Consider the following 22,143-nt stretch of genomic DNA (forward strand, 5'->3'; position numbering starts at 1 on the left):
GTTAAATTCAAATTCCCAAAATTCATCAAGTCCAATTCTACGTCAAATTCAAATTCCCAAAATTCATCAAATCCAATTCTACGTCAAATTCAAATTCCCCAAATTCATCAAATCCAATTCTACGTCAAATTCAAATTCATGAAAAAATCTCCAAATTCTTCATTATCAAATTCATTAATTCATCTCAACCGAAGATTGAAGCCGTAAAAATACGGTATTTCATTCTGAGTCCATTCAAAAATGTTCTCTTATTCCCTTTGAGCATCATACAAATATGATACCTCATTTCCTTGGAACTCCGTAAAAATACGGTGTTCCATTCTCTTCGAGTCCATACAACTACGTTCTCTTATTCTCTTTGAGCATCATACAAATATGATACCTCATTTGCTTGGAACTCCGTAAAAATACGGTATTCCATTCTCTTCAAATCCATACAACTATGGTTTCTTACTCTCTTTGAGCATCATACAAATGTGATGTTTCATTTCCTTGGAAACCGTAAAAATATGGTATTTCATTCTGAGTCCATTCAAAAATGGTCTTTTCTCTTTGAACATCATATAAATGTGATGTCGAGCGGCACCGCAGCGGGATTTTGTTTTTTATTATTATTGCATTCCAATTCTAGGACTTCGTTTAGGGTCTTGCATTAGGTAGTAAATGTTTGCGTCTAAGTTCCGTTTTGTGTAGAGTCTTTTGTCGATTAAAGCTACGCAAAATGGTTCTATCATTTTAACTTTGGTATTTGATGACTACGTCGTCTTTACCAAAGAGGGGCATCCTAGGTAGCTGTCCGGCCCGGCTGGGTGTTTTACCTTTGCCAAATATGCACAAAGTCTTTTTTTTTTCCTTGTTAATATTTTTCTCTATCCTACCTCTGTGTCTAAGAGACTTACCTAGTCTCATTTTCTTGCTAAACCTCCTCTTTGTGTATCATTTGGTTTTGGGAGAACACCCTACTCGGCTTGGCTTCATACCCCTATCCTATATGGGTATCTGGTTGCACATTTGTTGCACCCTAGGGCTAGGTAGCTGTCCGGCCCGGCTGGATGTTTTACCTTTGCTAAATATGCACAAGGTCTTCCCTTATTACTTGCGAGCTTTATCTTAGCTTGATAGTCTCACTAGCACCCTTCTTTATCTCTTTTTCTTTTAGGAGACAGGCTTTGTCTCATTAGCGCCTCCTTCTTAGAATCCTGTTTTCAGAGTCAGTCCTTAGCATAGGAGTCAGTCCTTAGCTAGAGAGTCTGTTTTTCTTTCAGGAGTCAATCCTATTATCATACGGGTTAGGATTTATCCAACCTCTCATCAAATCTTGTGTTTTTCTATCCGCTCTTGCAAGGTATAGGATGCTGTCCAACCCTTGTAGAGCTGTGTTTCTGTTCTTTTCCCCCGCAAAGCATAGGATGCTGTCCAACCTTTGCAGGATATCGGGAGTCTGTCCTCCCCTTATGATGATAGGATTTATTCCCCTCTAGTCAAAAACACTTAAAAACAACAAAAACATCTGAAAAACCAAAAATCTCAAAAATCTTGAGTCATTAGGAGAGTAGTTAGGAATTCTGTTTCGAACTACGTTGGCTTGATCCTCTTCCACGAGGTACGTAGTGCAGCTTGAGATTCTTATCTCAGGTCCAGCCAAACCTTTGTAAATAAATCATTTACCCATTTTAAGAAAAAATACCAAAAATCTTCAAAACCTTGTTTTCAACAAGATCTTCCTCTAGAGTTAGTAGTTGTCCTAGATAAAGAGTTTTAGAGTTTTGAATTTGTCTTTGATGTGTTGTGTGGTTTGTTTGTGTTTGTGTTAGAGTTAGGAGTTTGTCCTAGAGTTATAGGAGCGCCTCCGTCCGGTCAGTTGGCGATCCACATCGCCAATTGATGACTAGGTCTAAGATGCGATAGATCCTACTGTTTTCCTTAGGATATACAGCCTAGCTACACATAGATTATAGGAACCACCTGCATTAGCTTAGGGCTAACCTGCATTTAGTTAAGGCATATAGGGTGTCCTAAAATCTACAATCCATTGGAATTTAAATAATCACATAAGAAGCTTTAAGAACTAGTCCGGTCTTTTAGATCGAGTCTAAGATAGAGGTCTAGATGTCTTAGGCATCATAGCTTAGAATAGGTGCGAAGAACTACGTTGCCTTGATTCTCGTGGAGGCGGGGATACGTAGGCTTCTTTGGATGAACATCAGATCATCTAAAGACTCGGGCCTAGGTATAGATTAGAGTCTTAGGGTTGTATAGTATCGAGTCATTTTTCTATGTTTTGCAGTGTTTTCTTACTTTATTGCGCAGACCTTATACTTTTTGGTGTGTCGTGCATGTGTTTGTTCATCAGAACTTAGACACCCATTAGGCATGTCACTTATAACCTAGCTATGCTTAGGTGACACATGTTTCTTTTATTTTATCTTGTGTGCCTTTGATTTCATCTCCGAGACATGCATGATTAGATAGACGTCTTCTCGGAGATATTCATTCCCATTCCATATGATTTTCGCCCAAAGCTCTTCAAAATTATTAAGTAAATGGCATAAGAGACCAGGTGTTTGCACTCGGGCGGATGAGGTGCTCTTTAGACCTTCCGAATTCGTAACCAGGCACGAACCTTATTTTATATCTCTGGTTATTCGTTGCAACAGAGCATAGTATGGGATCCAGGGCCCATTTGCCTTTTCCTTGGATGGCGACTCTTCTTTGTTTAAGGTACGCCTCGAATCTGGGCTAGTCCCCGAATCGAGAGGTATCTCACCTTTCATATCGCCACTCATGCTGTGAGAGGCACTTCTTTCGAGAGTTCCTTGGTAGAGCTCTCCATTCATGTGGATGATCCTGAGACTTAGTGTGGGGCCCGTTCCCCGCCTCTCTCTCGGATCGGGGTCCACAGGCTGGCGACTCTGCTGGGGATTTCTTTCAAGATATTGCCTAACTCTGTTAAAATGCCATTTACTTAATAATTTTGAAGAATTTTGAGCTAAAATCATTATAAATGGGAATTTAATCGCTTAGAATCCAGGGGCACCAGATAGGTGTTTAAAACAAGGGATTCACACACTGCACAGCATACATCATTTTATTTTCTTTTCTTTTTTTCTTTTATTGATTTTCTTATTATTAGCTCCATGGGATAGATATAATGCGTACCTCATGGGATATCACTATCCAGATGGTGCTGTTGTATCTATTACCAAACTATGCGCCAGTGCTGCAGTCGTAAACACTAGGCGTACTTGTGTTTACAGCAGCCGATGAGCAATGAAGCATACTATGTATAACACTAGGCGTACTTGTGTTATACATTTTAAGTATGGATCATAAGCATAGTACCTGATATATTGAGTCTGGAGCTCTACTTTCATTTTACATATATTATGTATATGAATATATTTGCTAACTTAGTGAAACCCAATTAGGATCTGCATGTGCGTATATATATATATATATTGCATTCATATAAGGACGAACATGTGTTGCTTATACATGTTGGAGCCTAGATTTAGGAGCCTTGTCCTATTCATTGATTATTGTAGCTCACCGTATATGGCTACAACGCAGTCCTAGTACACTCACATGTCTGTCTTGAGTCAAGTGTCTTGACTTTGTGGGATTATATTTATGGCTGGTGCCCCTGGTTAGGATATATATGTATATATCTATATATTGATTATCAGATTGAGGGCTTACTCTTTAGTAAGGTTTCCTTGTCTAATCTAATCAGTTGTGTCAGTCCTTTTTTTTTCAGATCTAGACCCGACCAGTGGCTTTTACTTGCCCCTCTCATGGTCGTGGCCTCTCTGTTGTTCTATTTATTGAGATTATGTCCCTATATCTGTTGATTATAAGATCAGGACCTACTTTCTAGTAGAGATTTCTGGCTTTGATCAATCAGTCATGTCTATGCATCTCTCAGATCTAAACCTAGCTAGTGGCTTCTACTTGTCACCCTCATAGCTACGGTTTATTCTTTGACTCGGTGATCATAAAATTCATTTGTTTTTATCCCTCAGATTGAAGCTTCATTTATCCATTCTTTAGTTGTGTCATATATTATTCAGATTGTTTTCTTCTTTCGTCTTTAGATATGATCGACAGTTTGTCTGCTGTCTTTATGGTCATATTCTATTTTTGATCTCTTTGATCGTTCAGTTTTGACATCCATCTTCCAGATTTAGATCCGGTCTATGATCTACTTTTGTCATTTTATGACCGTGGTCTCGTTTCTGAGTTTCTGATCATCTTTGATCAGTAGTGGAACATTCGATGTCATCCATAATATCCTTCTTATGCTTGATCGTTAAGTTCATTTTTATTCTTTATTTATTCGAAGTTATCTTCATTCCCTCATTATCCCGTCCTATCTTTGTGTCAGGTCTGATTATGGCAAACCTTTTGTTGGACAACTGGATAGCCGATACCATTAAAGCTCTTCCGCGTGAGCAGTCGCAGAGAAATATGGCTGATCATTTCATCAATTCGTTCACCTATTTGAACAGTCGGGATATAAATTGGAAGTTTCTCCAAGCAGCTGCTAGACTTTGGGATCCTGTTCTTCATGTTTTCCGATTTGGCCGTTTTGAACTTTGTCCCATATTTGAAGATTGGTGTACCATGCTAGAGCTCCCATCTGAGGGACTCTGGATCAAACCTTCAAGGATAGAATCTCCTCATGGTCTGTTTTGTAAACTGTTCAAAAATGAGACTGTGGATTCTCTGCCATGTTTAACGGATACGTGCGTAAAAATTCAAGACCTTATTAAACTTTTTTCGAAAAACGTCGATCCTACTAACTCTCGTTTTCAGGATTGCCGACGTAATGCTTTGATTTTTATGGTCTTCGCACGTCATGTTCTTCGCAGAAATTCTCATGTCGCATCTTTGATACTATTAGGAGTGGTAGATCAAATCAATGAGGGGAGGAATCCTATCCCTACCATGTTAGCAGAGACCTTCTTGGGATTAGATCTTATTGCTTCCCAAGAGATCAAGGACAATTTCAATGGATGTGTCAAGTTATTGTATGTCTGGCTTGGTGAAAAACTTCAAATTCTTCAGCGACAAAACCAAAATCCATATACCCTGAAGAATTTCCATACATGGAAACCAATAGCCCATCAACCTCAGTCCATCGATGAATGGCACAATTGGTTGCAACATGTAGAGGAGAGTCAGTTTCGCTGGGTAAGTCATTCATGTTTCCATGTTTTTACATGCACTTACCCGCATTCATTTGTTTATCTCATGGGTACCGAAAAATCTTCCTTTTATGCACCCATGCGAATTCTCCACCAGATTACGGGAATTCCGTGTCCTTCCGGAATCATAGTCCCTCCTCTCTGTGAAGATCTCACTCCTGATCTCGTCCGATCCATTGTGGCTGCTTGGGGAAACAAAAATGTAGAAAGAAGGTGTAGACACCCCATTTTGTTTTGTTTTAATCAACAAATAAATTAGTGTGTTAAATCCATGTGAGAACCCCCTCTATCATTGATTTATATGTTTTAGGTCATTAATATCTTGATCTGACTTTACGGATCATCAATCGGGACAAAATAAGCTAGGGTCACTTCATAGCCCGGACCCTGATTCCATTCCGAGACCCGATTTCCGTAAATCGTTAGATCAATGGCAGATCATGACCTAGGTCTAACCATCCAAAACCACCTAACCTCTCCTCTCATCCTAACCATTCAAACCTCACCTAACCTCACCTAACCTCTCCTCCCATCATAACCATCCAAACCTCACCTAACCTCACCTAACCTCACCTAACATCACCTAACCTCACCTAACCTTACCTAACCTCACCTAACCTCACCTAACCTCCTATCCCATTCTCCTATAAATACCCTCTCATCTCACCAAAGAAAGGAGGGAAAAAAAAAGAAAAGAGGGGAGAACCCCTCTCTTAGAAAATTCAAGCCCTCTCTCTAGACCAAATCCCTCTTCTCCATAAGTTTGCATGGAATATCGTCTACAAAAAGGTATGTCTTTTGGAATTTTATTTTCTTTTCTATATTTGTAGGATTGAGTGTTGTTTTGCGTATATTTTGGTTGATGTCATGTTTAATTTTGTACTAGTTTGGCCTTGGTCATGTTCTCACTTATGCTAAATATGATTAATGTGTTAGGGTCATTAGAACCTATTTGCAATGGGATGTTGAAATCATTGGCTTGTTAGGGAATTTAGATTTCTTTTGGGAAAACAATTCATTAAAAATTTTGAACATTTACAAGAAAGAAAACTTGAATTTTACATGAATTATCAAAACCCATTTAATTTGGCTTACAAAACCTCCATCTTTCAATTGATAACAACAGCCCCCACTCCAATTTGATAACAACAGCCCCCACTCAATCTCAAGAACCCAATATCCATACCCCACCTTGCCAAGTAGATAAAAACAACCCCTTTTTCAAACATCCCATTTGAATCTAATCTCAGGCCCATTCAAGCCATTTTTCATATTCACCGTCTTTTAATCACTAAAAAAATAAGAACTATCAAAAGAAAACATGGGGGTGCCAATATCATTCCCGTCATAGTGCTAGCTGTTAGACTTTAAACAGATTTTTCGACCTCTAAACAACAGAATCGTGGGAAATGGTTAACTACAAAGTAGTAGATATTTTCGTGCCGTTTCCAACGAGTATTCGTGCTAGATCAGACAGCGAGCGGTTAAAAAGTTAAGTCCAAAATGGTTGCGGCACACCTTTAGGCATTTCCAGTTTAATGTTGCTGTCCTTTTGTTTGCAACACAAATTCGAACCTCTAAATCACAGATTTACAAACAATGGAGAACTACAAAGTTGTAGCCCTATAAAAGATCTTTCCAACGCATGTTTGTACGTTGAATTTGGCCAAGCGGTTAAAGAGTTACGACAGTTTTAGTGGGCTGCATTTGTCAGATCTTTTAATGGTCAATGGTTTGTCGAATTTGTGCAATTGTCAAAACTTGGTTGTGTTAACGTCATTTTCCAAACCAAAATCGAAAGACATTAATCTAAAGTACATCCAACCTAAAATTAACAAAACTAAAATTCACCCATTTAAAATCCACTGATAAAAATCCGTTAAAAGCCATTAACCAAAAGACCACTAAAAATTTCAAATGAAACTAAAACCTTCTAAATAAACAACTTTAAAAGCTACCAAACACACTAAATACCTTCAGATAATAAAAGCTTCAAGAAAACTCTAAAAGTTTCCACAAACTCAAAAGAATTCGAGATTCCCAAGAGCCGGTGGATTCAAAATTCCTTTAGGAACCCTTAGAGCCCAATTTAGGAACACTGGTGTCGTGTCGTGTCGTGTCCTAAGTTTTAGGGAGTCTTAGGTTTTAGGGAGTCCTAGAGTCAGGAGTCCAGCCTCATCACGGACGTTTGCTATGTATAGCAACCGTGCCATAGGTTTAGTTACACTAGTCACCCGATCTTTTCCATAGGACAAGCCTAGTAAACTAGGATGTAGGCTAACCTGCATTAGTCTAAGGGACAACTTGCATTTAGATAAGAATCATATAGCATCTTCGATGAAATCCTAAGATAATAAAATCCTCAACTTGAATTAAATAACTTCTCTTAAAACTGTTGAAACAGTCAATCCCGTCTAGGTCGGTGTCTTAGTTGAGTTAGGCATATGTAACTTAGCTTAGGTGCACCGAACTACGTCGACTCTGATCCCAGTGAGGCTTGGGTACGTAGGCAGCTTGGATGTCTGATGGCATACCACCCGCGAGTCGGCACCACAAACAAATTGTGGTGTTTTGTATATTAATTTTCTTGTAAATGCTTAATCAAATCACTTAGGACTTTCCATGAAATTAGAATTTTAGGAGAACTTTCACATAGATTGAATCCAGACAAATTAATAAATCAAGATACACATTTAGGATTCACATTGAAATTAGATCATAGGATGCATGTCACTTAGTTCGCACATTAACATAGAGTTGAATGAGCCATTTAAAATAAATTTAAAAGAGTTAGCTTTTGGAATCGAAGACCGATTATCGGGCAAGAATGGTGCATGTGGTGGATAACTCCCCATACCTTCCATTCTCGTAACCAGGTAGCGAGTCTAGATTTCTGGTTAATTACGGGTCCTAGATCCCACATCTAGGTGGCGACTCTGTCAGTCTCTTTCGTGTGGAATTCGGATTGCCTTAGTGATCCCAAGTTCACAGGAAAGATTAATTCAAATCAATAATAAAATGCACACGCCAATCGCGTGGATACGAGAGACCAAGAGAGAGAGAGCGGCGGCTCGCGCCCCACACCCCTCTCGCGGGATCAGGGTACCACAGTTTGGCGACTCTGCTGGGGACCACCTAACTTCATTAAAATTTCAAAAGATAATTCATTTGAATTTAATTTAACTGGCTCATAAAAACTCTATACTTGTTAGATTAGTTTGTCTTGTTTTATTTTCTCATCACATTTTACTCGAACTTAACCTAACAAAACCTGAGGGCATCATAGATTGCGCAAACATATTGCACACACTTACATCACTTGCATCTAAACTCTTGCATCTCACGTGCACACACGTCCTATTTTAGGAACCCGGAGTGTTATCTAGCATGGTTGACTGGGATTTCATCACCTGGTGCCTCTGTGCTAGAGAAGCATTCCACCCTTAGCCTAGTACCTTTATGGTACGTAAACGGATCTCTTGTTCACGTACTGATACGCCGGACACTGGTACAGTATATCGAACAGGGATTCGCGCTAAGGGAACTCTTGGCCTTAACCCTAGATTAACCCACACATGCATGTAGTATACGAACACATGTGCATCATGTGTGTGAGCCTAGTTTAGGATATCCTACCCATTGGTGTCTAGATTAGGCCGTGGTCCATCTTCCAATGGTCACGATCGGTCCTTAGATACACGAACAAAGTCATGAGTCGAGATTCTCTCTCCACTCCGATAGATTAGGATTAGGGTTGATGCCTTCAGGTAACACTGATTAAATGTGAAAAAAAAAAAAAAAAAATTTCCCTTTGGGTTAGGATATAAATCCCATAATTTTCAAAGATCTCATAGGATTAGTCATTCATGATCTATCCGTTGAAAGCAATCTTATGCTATCTCATCTAATCTTTTGATCGTGCGTCTTTCGTTCTTCTGTCATACGATTCGATCGTATCTTCATGCCATCCCCTAACTGGCAGATGCAGAATCTCACAATCTTTCGATTATGCGTTCTCATGATCTGATCATGCCTGGTCCAGATAATCCAATCTTGCTTGTACCCCTGGTCTGTTCCTCCTCTAGGGGCTACCTTTTTCAAGATTATTTTGCTAAGTCCTTCAGAGTTCACTCTCAGAATCATTGAGCTAGGGGCATTTCCCTATGCGAATCAGTCATCATTGTCCAAAATTGAAAGTATCAGCCATGATGATGTTCAGAACGAACCAGCCTTCGCCGAGCCTTCAACGCCAAACAGTTGCAGCAGTTAAAGTTTTAGTCACTTACTATTTTATGTTGAGTCAGTCATCATGGTCAGTATAATTGTTGAGTCCGGTCTTACAGTTAAAGGTCAATGCCTAGTCCAGGCAAGTTATCTTCTGTTTCTCTTTCTTATTTAGAGTTGTGAATCGTGAGCATGTTCAGGATAGGTCGTCTGATGTAATAGCTTTTCTTTAAATAAAATTTCAGTCAGTTCCAAAAAGTTCACTTGTGTCTGTTCTTAAGTGTGCTTCTGATCTTAAAATAAGACTCCCTCCTCAAATGAGGACAAAATTGACGAAACTCCACTTGAGTCACAGCAATTACTTGAACGAGAGGAGGAGCGCCAATCCCAACCTTTCAAAGATGAAATTGAAATGATAAACACTGGCACTGAAACTTTGATTCAGTGAATGCCGATTGAAAATACATTACCCTCTAAAGAGTGTGAAGAATTGATAAAATTATTTCAAGAATAAGAAGATTGTCTAGAAAAGCTACAACCGATACCAGGGGCAAGACATAGATGGAAAGCTCAAAGAAAATGAAGAAAGTGAGAAGATATATGCTATACAAGGGGCATAGAGTGGAAACAACTTTCATATTTCCAATCAATGACCTTGGTTCTCAAATTCATAAAGCCAACAAATTCAAGATGAAAAGTTCAAAAGCAAACAATGAAAAGTGATCATCAGATATCGAGAGTACGAATCCATAGATGGAGGATGTCAAAGAACAAGTTTCGCTCTATGAAAGTCAAAAGCACGTATTAGAATCTTGAAAGAAGAAGATCCATTATCTCTTACCTGGAAATGCCGTCAAACTCCGCGAAAAAAAAAAACAAAAGAGAAAAAAAAATAATCAGTACCAGAGGGACTCTAGTAACCTAGATCGATTCCCAATCTGAACATCGAAAGGCCTCCTTTGGCCGATTAAATCCCAAAATCAAAACCCAATGTCAAAAGAATACCGATTTGCAAACCCTTCGAGCCTAAATCAAATTTTCTTGAAAACCCATCAAACTTGGGGCATTCCCCCGAACTACGCGAGACCTGATCCCTATACTGGGGTACGTAGGCAACTCGGTTGAACCGAGTTCGGTCGATTCAAAAAGGAAAAGAAATTCAATCCTTTCAAAAAAAAAAGAGAGGGACAAGTTCCAAAAGAAGAGAAGTTAATTGTTCCAGAAAGAAAAGAAAAAAGGAAAAAAAAATCAAACAATTTATCTTCAAACTAGGGGCATTCGCCCTGAACTACACACGACCTGATTCCTACCTTGGGATATGTAGGCGACCTGTTCACAGGTTCGGTCGAAATCTTTGTTGAGCCTTAAGCCATTCTTTGAAAAGCCCTATCCTACCTATAAAAGTCCTTCTGGTGTTCAGAACTAATGAGCTAGGTCCTGAGATACAATAAAAAAATGAAATGATGATGAATAAGAAAAATAACGGAGTTTGAAGATCTGCTAGACTGAAAACCTGAAAGGGCGGTCTAGGCAAAATTTAAGATCATTCCCCTGCTAAGTTGAAAACCCGAAAGGGCGGCTTAGGCAAAAGCTAAGGGGATAGCCTGCTGGATCGAAAACCTAGAAAGGTGGTTCAGGCAAAAGTTAAGGCTAGCGCGGTCCGCCAAGTTAAAAACCCTGAAGAGGTGACTTGGTCACGGTAAGAGAATCAGTATAAGAAGGCAACAGCCGGTATCAAGACTGAAGATCAACTGAAGTTCAAGCAAATTCAAGTGATATCCTCAAAACTGGGGGCATTGAAGCTAAGCAATCTTAGGGGTCGTAATTAAATTCTTGAGGCATTACTGTTTCGAGGAAGAAGTCCGGTGTTTACCAATTGAAAAACTATTCCTTGAAAGGATAGACTTACCAAACAAAACATTAACTAAGTCAGAAGCATCACTATGTTTGTCAGTATAGTCAGTCAATCTTTATTATTCTAAGTTCACTCCTTCAGGGCTGCTCAATCCTTTGAGTAGTGCCTTTAATCTAAGTTTTCTCTTTAGAAAGAGTCAATTGTCGTTCCTATGTCCAAATGATGTAACTGTCTTGGTGAAGGAGGCCAGGCCTAGGCAGCTCCCTGCAATTATACCTGAAAGAGCTCGAGAATTTAGTCAAACAACTTCATTTCAAAGAAGATCAGCTCAGAAAAATTCAGAAGTAGAAACATCAGAAAGCCCAGCTTCCGTAAAAAGATCATACCCCAGGAAGGCACCTTAAGCTTGGAAGAACCTCAGATGCAATGGTGGTTGAGCCAATTTCTCAGAAAGATGAACCATTCAAATTCATAATTCCCTTCCGGTTAGTTATCCTGGTCAAGAAATGTTTATCTAAACACCTGTCAAGAAGCAGATCCCGCTTTTCCATGTTAATATCCAAGAGAGTCGTTGTTCTAAATTACCAATCTCAAATGTCTTGTTCAAGGTTTCAGTTATCAAAATCCCCAGAAGACAAGACCAGCAGTCTCTTTGAGAAAAATCTTGTTGAAGTTTCATAAAAATGTTCCTAATCCATTCTTGCTAGTAATGGTTCTTCGTTCCAAAGGTTTGCCGTTTCATCATTCGTCAAAGTCCTAGTTTCCAACATCTTTGTCGGGCACGATCCATAATATCCCCGATTTCATTGAGTTCAAAAAAATAAAAAATTCATCAAATCCAATCTTACGTCAAATTCAAGTTCATGGAAAATCTCTAAATTCTTCGAGCCCGTTTGTGAACGGTACCTCTTTTCTCGAGCCCATTTGCAAATGGCCTCGTCTTCTCCTTGAGCCCGTTTATGAACGGTGCCTCATCTCTCGAGTCCATTTGTGAATGGTTTCGTCTTCTCCTTGAGCCCATTTGTGAACGGTGCCTCATTTTCTGAGTTCATTTATGAATGGTCTCATGTCCTCCTTGAGCCCGTTTGTGGACGGTGCCTCATTTCTCAAAAAATCAAAAATTCATCAAATCCAATCCCCAATTCAAAAAATCCAATCCTACGTCAAATTCAAATTCATAAAAATCTCTAAATTTTTCATTGTTGAATTCATCAATCAAAGCTATCTTGTGTCGTCGAGCCCGTTTGTGAACGGTGCCTCATTTCTCGAGCCCATTTGTGAATGGTCTCGTCTTCTCCTTGAGCCCGTTTGCGGACGGTACCTCATTTCCCAAAAATAAAAATTCATCAAATCCAATCCCCGATTCAAACAAATCCAATCTTACGTCAAATTCAAGTTCATGAAAAATCTCATGTCCTCTTTGAGCCCTTCTGTGAAAGGTGCCTCATTTCTCGAGGCCGTTTGTGAATGGTCTCGTCTTCTCCTTGAGCCCGTTTGCGGACGGTACCTCATTTCCCAAAAATAAAAAATTCATCAAAACCAATCCCCGATTCAAACAAATCCAATCTTACGTCAAATTCAAGTTCATGAAAAATCTCATGCCCTCTTTGAGCCCGTTTGTGAACGGTGCCTCTTTTCTCGAGGCCATTTGGGGATGGTCTCGTCTTCTCCCTGAACCCGTTTGTGAACAGGTTTCTCATTCTCTGAGTCCATTTGTGAATGGTCTCATGTCCTCTTTGAGCCCGTTTGTGAACGGTGCCTCTTTTCTCGAGGCCATTTGTGAATGGTCTCATCTTCTCCTTGAGCCCGTTTGCGGACGGTACCTCATTTTCCAAAAATAAAAAAATTTATCAAATCCAAATCCTTAATTAAAAAATAAAAATAAAAATCCATTCCTACGTCAAATTCAAGTTCATAAAAAAATCCCTAAATTCTTCGAGGCCGTTTGTGAACGGTGCCTCATTTCTCGAGTCCATTTGTGAATGGTCTCGTCTTCTCTTCGAACCCGTTTGTGAACAGGTGTCTCATTCTCTGAGTCCATTTGTGAATGGTCTCATCTTCTCCTTGAGCCCGTTTGTGAACGGTGCCTCATTTTCTGAGTCCATTTGTGAATGGTCTCGTGTCCTCTTTGAGCCCGTTTGTGAACGGTGCCTCATTTCTCGAGTCCATTTGTGAATGGTCTTGTCTTCTCCTTGAGCCCGTTTGTGAACGGTGCCTCATTTCTCGAATCCATTTGTGAATGGTCTTGTCTTCTCCTTGAGCCCGTTTGTGAACGGTGCCTCATTTCTCGAATCCATTTGTGAATGGTCTCGTCTTCTCCTTGAACGGTGCCTCATTTCTCGAGTCCATTTGTGAATGGTCTCGTCTTCTCCTTGAGCCTGTTTGTGAATGGTGCCTCATTTCTCGAGTCCATTTGTGAATGGTCTTGTCTTATCCTTGAGCCCGTTTGTGAATGGTGCCTCTTTTCTCGAATCCATTTGTGAATGGTATCGTCCTCCTTGAGCCCGTTTGTGAACGGTGCCTCATTTCTCGAGTCCATTTGTGAATGGTCTTGTCTTCTCCTTGAGCCCGTTTGTGAACGGTGCCTCTTTTCTCGAATCCATTTGTGAATGGTATCGTCCTCCTTGAGCCCGTTTGTGAACGGTGCCTCATTTCTCGAGTCCATTTGTGAATGGTCTTGTCTTCTCCTTGAGCCCGTTTGTGAACGGTGCCTCTTTTCTCGAGTCCATTTGTGAATGGTTTTCTATCCTCCTTGAGGCCGTTTGTGAACGGTGCCTCATTATCCAAGTCCATTTGGGAATGCTTCTTATCCTCGTTGAACCCGCTTGTGAGCGGCGTCTCATCTCCTTCTAAAAACTGTTTGAGAGCGATCTTTGTCCTTTCCCTTCAGAATCCATTCGAAAATGATATCTCATTCTCTAATTGCCCGTTTGTGAACGGCGCCGCATCGAGTTTTTATTATTATTCAAGTTCTAGGGTTTCATCTAAGGTTTTGCATTATGTTAAGGTGCGTTGTGTCTAGAGAGTCCTTTGTCGATTAAAACTACGCAAAATGGTTCTGTCATTTTTAACTTTGGTATTCAATGACTACGTCATCTCTACCAAAGAGGGGCATCTGTAGACACCCCATTTTGTTTTGTTTTAATCAACAAATAAATTAGTGTGTTAAATCCATGTGAGAACCCCCTCTATCATTGATTTATATGTTTTAGGTCATTAATATCTTGATCTGACTTTACGGATCATCAATCGGGACAAAATAAGCTAGGGTCACTTCATAGCCCGGACCCTGATTCCATTCCGAGACCCGATTTCCGTAAATCGTTAGATCAATGGCAGATCATGACCTAGGTCTAACCATCCAAAACCACCTAACCTCTCCTCTCATCCTAACCATTCAAACCTCACCTAACCTCACCTAACCTCTCCTCCCATCATAACCATCCAAACCTCACCTAACCTCACCTAACCTCACCTAACATCACCTAACCTCACCTAACCTTACCTAACCTCACCTAACCTCACCTAACCTCCTATCCCATTCTCCTATAAATACCCTCTCATCTCACCAAAGAAAGGAGGGAAAAAAAAAGAAAAGAGGGGAGAACCCCTCTCTTAGAAAATTCAAGCCCTCTCTCTAGACCAAATCCCTCTTCTCCATAAGTTTGCATGGAATATCGTCTACAAAAAGGTATGTCTTTTGGAATTTTATTTTCTTTTCTATATTTGTAGGATTGAGTGTTGTTTTGCGTATATTTTGGTTGATGTCATGTTTAATTTTGTACTAGTTTGGCCTTGGTCATGTTCTCACTTATGCTAAATATGATTAATGTGTTAGGGTCATTAGAACCTATTTGCAATGGGATGTTGAAATCATTGGCTTGTTAGGGAATTTAGATTTCTTTTGGGAAAACAATTCATTAAAAATTTTGAACATTTACAAGAAAGAAAACTTGAATTTTACATGAATTATCAAAACCCATTTAATTTGGCTTACAAAACCTCCATCTTTCAATTGATAACAACAGCCCCCACTCCAATTTGATAACAACAGCCCCCACTCAATCTCAAGAACCCAATATCCATACCCCACCTTGCCAAGTAGATAAAAACAACCCCTTTTTCAAACATCCCATTTGAATCTAATCTCAGGCCCATTCAAGCCATTTTTCATATTCACCGTCTTTTAATCACTAAAAAAATAAGAACTATCAAAAGAAAACATGGGGGTGCCAATATCATTCCCGTCATAGTGCTAGCTGTTAGACTTTAAACAGATTTTTCGACCTCTAAACAACAGAATCGTGGGAAATGGTTAACTACAAAGTAGTAGATATTTTCGTGCCGTTTCCAACGAGTATTCGTGCTAGATCAGACAGCGAGCGGTTAAAAAGTTAAGTCCAAAATGGTTGCGGCACACCTTTAGGCATTTCCAGTTTAATGTTGCTGTCCTTTTGTTTGCAACACAAATTCGAACCTCTAAATCACAGATTTACAAACAATGGAGAACTACAAAGTTGTAGCCCTATAAAAGATCTTTCCAACGCATGTTTGTACGTTGAATTTGGCCAAGCGGTTAAAGAGTTACGACAGTTTTAGTGGGCTGCATTTGTCAGATCTTTTAATGGTCAATGGTTTGTCGAATTTGTGCAATTGTCAAAACTTGGTTGTGTTAACGTCATTTTCCAAACCAAAATCGAAAGACATTAATCTAAAGTACATCCAACCTAAAATTAACAAAACTAAAATTCACCCATTTAAAATCCACTGATAAAAATCCGTTAAAAGCCATTAACCAAAAGACCACTAAAAATTTCAAATGAAACTAAAACCTTCTAAATAAACAACTTTAAAAGCTACCAAACACACTAAATACCTTCAGATAATAAAAGCTTCAAGAAAACTCTAAAAGTTTCCACAAACCCAAAAGAATTCGAGATTCCCAAGAGCCGGTGGATTCAAAATTCCTTTAGGAACCCTTAGAGCCCAATTTAGGAACACTGGTGTCGTGTCGTGTCGTGTCCTAAGTTTTAGGGAGTCTTAGGTTTTAGGGAGTCCTAGAGTCAGGAGTCCAGCCTCATCACGGACGTTTGCTATGTATAGCAACCGTGCCATAGGTTTAGTTACACTAGTCACCCGATCTTTTCCATAGGACAAGCCTAGTAAACTAGGATGTAGGCTAACCTGCATTAGTCTAAGGGACAACTTGCATTTAGATAAGAATCATATAGCATCTTCGATGAAATCCTAAGATAATAAAATCCTCAACTTGAATTAAATAACTTCTCTTAAAACTGTTGAAACAGTCAATCCCGTCTAGGTCGGTGTCTTAGTTGAGTTAGGCATATGTAACTTAGCTTAGGTGCACCGAACTACGTCGACTCTGATCCCAGTGAGGCTTGGGTACGTAGGCAGCTTGGATGTCTGATGGCATACCACCCGCGAGTCGGCACCACAAACAAATTGTGGTGTTTTGTATATTAATTTTCTTGTAAATGCTTAATCAAATCACTTAGGACTTTCCATGAAATTAGAATTTTAGGAGAACTTTCACATAGATTGAATCCAGACAAATTAATAAATCAAGATACACATTTAGGATTCACATTGAAATTAGATCATAGGATGCATGTCACTTAGTTCGCACATTAACATAGAGTTGAATGAGCCATTTAAAATAAATTTAAAAGAGTTAGCTTTTGGAATCGAAGACCGATTATCGGGCAAGAATGGTGCATGTGGTGGATAACTCCCCATACCTTCCATTCTCGTAACCAGGTAGCGAGTCTAGATTTCTGGTTAATTACGGGTCCTAGATCCCACATCTAGGTGGCGACTCTGTCAGTCTCTTTCGTGTGGAATTCGGATTGCCTTAGTGATCCCAAGTTCACAGGAAAGATTAATTCAAATCAATAATAAAATGCACACGCCAATCGCGTGGATACGAGAGACCAAGAGAGAGAGAGAGCGGCGGCTCGCGCCCCACACCCCTCTCGCGGGATCAGGGTACCACAGAAGGTTAGGTTTATCTCGCAAATTCCGACGTGGAGAAATATCGGAAAAGCCAGCAGGCAAAAGAGTTCGGATTGAGGAACCTTGAAGATCCGTATCATGTTTTGTTATTCTGATTTTTTGCATTCCTCATTTTTGTGAGTCTGTTATCCAGTTGTGATTAGAGATTAATATTTTTCATCCTTTGTAATCACAATTCGAATTTTATTAATGAAAGTGTGTTTTTGTCTCTTTTGTCATTATTTGATCAAAATAGTTTATCTCGATTATCAAAATTTTAATCTAGTGTTTATATTTCCATATCAGGATTCTTGATTGAGCAGCCATTGCTCCTAAGAAAATCCTCGTTTCAAAATCAACCTGGTCCCGTCAGTCCGCTGATTCCAGGCTGAGTCGTTTTTCTTCCTCACCAATTTCTTTTACCTCCCCTGCATTACCTTTCTCCAATATCCAGGAAATCCCTTCGCCTGTCCAATTTCCTATTGCACCGATGGCTGACTCTGGAAACGCTATAGCTGAGATGAGTGAGATGATGAAGGCTATGCTTCAACAGATGAATAATATGAATGAAGAGATAGCCCGTCTGAAAAATGACAGAGAGTCTACTTCCAGAGAACATGTAGCTCAGCACCCATCAGTTATACCTCCTCCCCCTCCTGCAATGGCCGGACCTGCGGTCTTGAACGTCGAAGACGATCTTGATAATGAGCAGTATGAAGAAGAAAATCGTCATCCTAATCTGAATAGAGCCAATGAGGACAGAGCGATGGCGGACAGAATGGATAGGCTGGCCCAAGAGATGGAAAACATAAAATTTCAAGGCCCGAAAAAGTTGAACATGGCCGATTTTATGTTGTATCCGGGAGTCACATTGCCTCCTAGATTCAAAGTTCCGGACATGGATAAATACGATGGGACCGGGTGTCCTCGAAGCCATCTAATGTCAGTTCTTCCGCTTTTACAACAGCATGGTCTATCTCCGGAGCAAGTTGCTCTATTATTTCCTAGATCCCTTGTTGGAACAGCTAAGAAGTGGTTCCTGAGTTTGAAAACAGAGGAGATCCGAACTCTAGAGAGTATTGCAAACAGGTTCGTCGAACAATTCTCTATGGAAGAGGGGATCGATGTAACTAAGAGAGATTTGAAGGCTTTGAAACAGGGCCATAATGAAACTTTTACTTCCTTCATCCGTAGATGGAGAAGGAAAGCTGCCCAGATGACTCATCGGTTGTCAGATGAGGATCAGATCAAGATTGTGGTGAAAAACCTATCACCACAATATTACCACCATATGGCTATCCAATATTTCCTTGATTTTAACCATCTTATTAAGACTGGGACTCAGATAGAAGATGCATTGGCTAAAGGCCTGAGATCTAGAGTACCATCTGATGGCAGAGAAGGGAAGCGACCTGTGATGGCGCCGAAAGAGGTCCATAATGTCAATTATGTCAGGCCGCCCCCACCCAGAGTAGTTACTGAAGTAAGAAGGCCAACAATGGAGCAGAAGCCTCTTCGTCATTTCGATCCCCTTCCGTATTCTTTGTCCGTAGCTTTGAAGAAGCTATTGAAGGACAAGAAGATCAAGTTGCCTGACATTAAACCTCCTCCCAACCCGTTGCCAAGAACCTGGAGAGAGGATCAATTCTGTGATTACCACCGTAACACTGGCCATATCACTGACAGGTGTTTAGCTTTGAAACACCAAATTCAAAACATGATCGATAGGAAGGAACTGTCAATCGAGTTACCAAATGTAACTAGAAACCCCCTTCCTACGCATGCAATGCCGCCTCCATCCTCGGTCAATGTCATTTGCGCCGAGGAGTCTGTCATTGATCCGGCTTCCTTCATATGTGCTGTGGAATCCGAAGAACCCTATGTCTGGAAATTTGAAGAAGGAGATCAGTGGGTAGAATCAGAAAGGCCATATGTTTTATCCTGGAACGATCCTGATGTGGCTGGGCCATCAAACCAGTCATATATTTTCCAGTGTGAAGATTGGGAGAAAGATTCTGAATCTCTATATGTCTTAAGGGTGGGTGATGATGAGGGAGAAGAAATAAAAACCCCTTACACCCTTAGGATAGAAGATGAAGATTTGTTGTTCCTGAGCGATCAATGTGATGAACTCCGCCACGTCACACGAGGTGGACGAGTATTTAAGCCAGCTGAACTCAGAGTTGATAATCCAGCTGAGGTTGCAAGAGGGGTTGACAATCAGAAACAGAAACAGAGGCTTGAGGAAGAAGAAGACAATTTGTTGAATCAGCTCAAGAAGACACAAGCTAATGTGTCCATTTGGGGTTTATTGATGGCATCGCCGAAGCACAGACAGGTTGTACTTCGTGAGCTGAACTCGTCCCAAGTATCTGTTGAGATTACTCCAGATGAGTTGGTCGGCCTGGTAGCCATGACCAAAGCTTCAAAAGCTTTGTCTTTCTCAGACGAAGATTTGCCGTCAGAAGGGAAGGACCATACTCGTCCTCTCAAAATTACCTTGCTTTGCAACCAGAAGAAAGTCTCTGAAGTACTGGTAGACAATGGGTCAGCTTTGAACGTGTGTCCTTTGAGCACTGCCACTACTCTGGGTTTTGGGCCTGAAGACTTCATTCCGTCTGAGCAGGGTATACTGGCATATGATGGAACCCGAAGGGACGTTATTGGAACCTTGGCTACTGAGATTGTCATTGGAGGAGAAACTTTTGACATTGAATTTCAGGTGTTGGATATCAAGACTTCTTTTTGTCTATTGCTTGGTCGACCTTGGCTGCACAAGGTTGGAGTTATCCCTTCCACACTTCATCAAAAACTGAAATTCATTCGAAACAATCGGGTGATCACAGTTAAAGGAGATCCTGAGCCAGAAGTCGGACAAATATCTCAAGAGCTTGTTACTGAAAATACAAGAGATATCAGTCTGACAGGATTTTCAGTGGAGGTTTCAGCTATCACCATGAAAGAAGCTATGAATGAAGAAATTATGTTTCTTTCTAGCACTAATACTCGGGTAGTCAAGATGATGCGCCGATTTGGGTATCTCCCAGGGGCAGGTTTGGGAAAGAATATGCAGGGTCCGATTGAGCGGCCCGAGTTGAAAGCATCTGATGGGTTGTTTGGGTTGGGATACAAGCCGACTCGCAAGGAGGTGCAGGAAATGAGATCCTACATGTTTAAATGGGCCGAGTGTCGCCGCAAGGGTTTAGAATTTCCAATGGGACCCTTCAGTATGATAATGAATGGCAGATTCCGGAAAGAAGGAGCTGATTGCCCTTATTACGGTTTTTCAGAGCCATGGTATGATGAGAGCGGGCTAAAGCTGCCTGGTCTTGAGATCTTCTTCGCAGATGAGTTGCCAGCAGAATTTTACAGTAAGCAGATTGCAGAGGCAGTAGTGACAGAGGAACCAGACTCAGACTGGGTTGAGAACTTCGAACCGGAACTCTTGAATTCTTTGTTTCAGACCGAGGCACTAGTCATTGCTATGATTGGAAGAGACGCACCTTTTCTGAACCCAGAAGACTATATCACCCCAGCCGAGGGACCTCTGGATAACTGGACCTCACAGGTTATACCCCAAGTAATCCCTCAGTACATTCTAGTCCCTTCAAAAGAGTCAGTTATTTCAAAGTATGTGTCAGTTTCTGAGTCCATCCCAGAGTCTGTCATTTCTAACTTTTCTTTTGATGCAGGTACTGTAGAAGTCGGGTCTACCTCTGGAATGGGTGACGAGTCTGTCCTTGGTGGTGTCGAGTCTGAGTCTGAGGGCGTATTCATTGATTCTTTGGCTGTACATGTTTCTCATCACGTCGATACTGATGTCGGCTTATTTTTTCATTCTGTTTCAAAATCTGTAACGCCTGATGTGGGCAAGTCATCTGATGTAATCATTCATTCTGATGAAATAAAAGATTCTTTTGCTTACATTCCTGTACTTGTCTCTTCTACTGATCCTGCTTCTAAACCTGATCAAGTAACTAATAATGATAATCAAGACTCCCCCTCTAATGAGGTAGTCGACGAAACTCCCCTTGAAATCAAGCATATGATTCAACAAGAGGAGAGTCGCCGCGCTAAACCACTTGAAGAGGAAATTGAAACCGTAAATATAGGTGATGAAACCTTAATTCGGGAAATACGAATTGGCAAAATTTTATCTCCTGAGGAGCGTGAAGAATTAATCACCTTACTAAAAGAGTTTAAGGAGGTTTTTGCTTGGTCTTACGACGACATGCCAGGATTGAGTGAGGACATTGTCCAACACAAATTACCTCTAATCCCTGGCATCAAGCCGAAGAAGCAAAAACTCCGAAAGCTTAAAACAGAATGGGAGTTGAAAGTTCATGACGAGGTTAAGAAACTACTAGAAGTGAAATTCATCGAAGTAGTTGAGTACCCTGAATGGCTTGCAAATATTGTACCCGTACCCAAGAAGGATGGGAAAGTCAGGATGTGTGTCGATTTCAGAGATCTGAACAAGGCCAGTCCGAAAGATGATTTTCCGCTTCCGAACATTGATCTCTTGGTTGACAATACCGCTGGACATGCACTCTTATCCTTTATGGATGGATTCTCAGGGTATAACCAGATCAAGATGGCGCCTGAGGATATGATGAAGACGGCATTCATTACTCAGTGGGGGACGTATTGCTACAGAGTGATGCCATTTGGTCTCAAGAATGCTGGTGCCACCTATCAGAGAGCTGCGACTACTCTTCTTCATGACATGATTCACAAAGAAGTCGAGGTCTATGTAGATGACATGATTGTCAAAGGCAGGACTCGGCCAGAGCATACAGTCGCTTTGAGAAAGTTCTTTGAGCGAATCCGAAAGTTTCAGCTTCG

General features: G+C 40.5%; 1 protein-coding gene across 1 annotated transcript in view; it reads left to right on the top strand.

The window, feature by feature from the left end:
* The window catches only part of LOC143885576 (uncharacterized), a 91,374-nt gene extending 70,375 nt beyond the window's left edge, over positions 1-20,999 (top strand). The window contains exons 2-4 of the mRNA XM_077389793.1: positions 17,605-19,984; positions 20,372-20,767; positions 20,991-20,999. Of these exons, the coding sequence (XP_077245908.1) occupies positions 17,789-19,984; positions 20,372-20,767; positions 20,991-20,999 (2,601 nt within the window). The 5' untranslated portion in view covers positions 17,605-17,788. The remainder of the gene's footprint in view (positions 1-17,604; positions 19,985-20,371; positions 20,768-20,990) is intronic.
* Positions 21,000-22,143: the final 1,144 nt, after the last annotated feature.

Source organism: Tasmannia lanceolata, unplaced genomic scaffold (assembly GCF_043159265.1).
Source record: "Tasmannia lanceolata isolate RefF3 unplaced genomic scaffold, GAP_Taslan_0.1 ptg000008l, whole genome shotgun sequence".
Taxonomy (NCBI): Eukaryota; Viridiplantae; Streptophyta; class Magnoliopsida; order Canellales; family Winteraceae; genus Tasmannia; species Tasmannia lanceolata.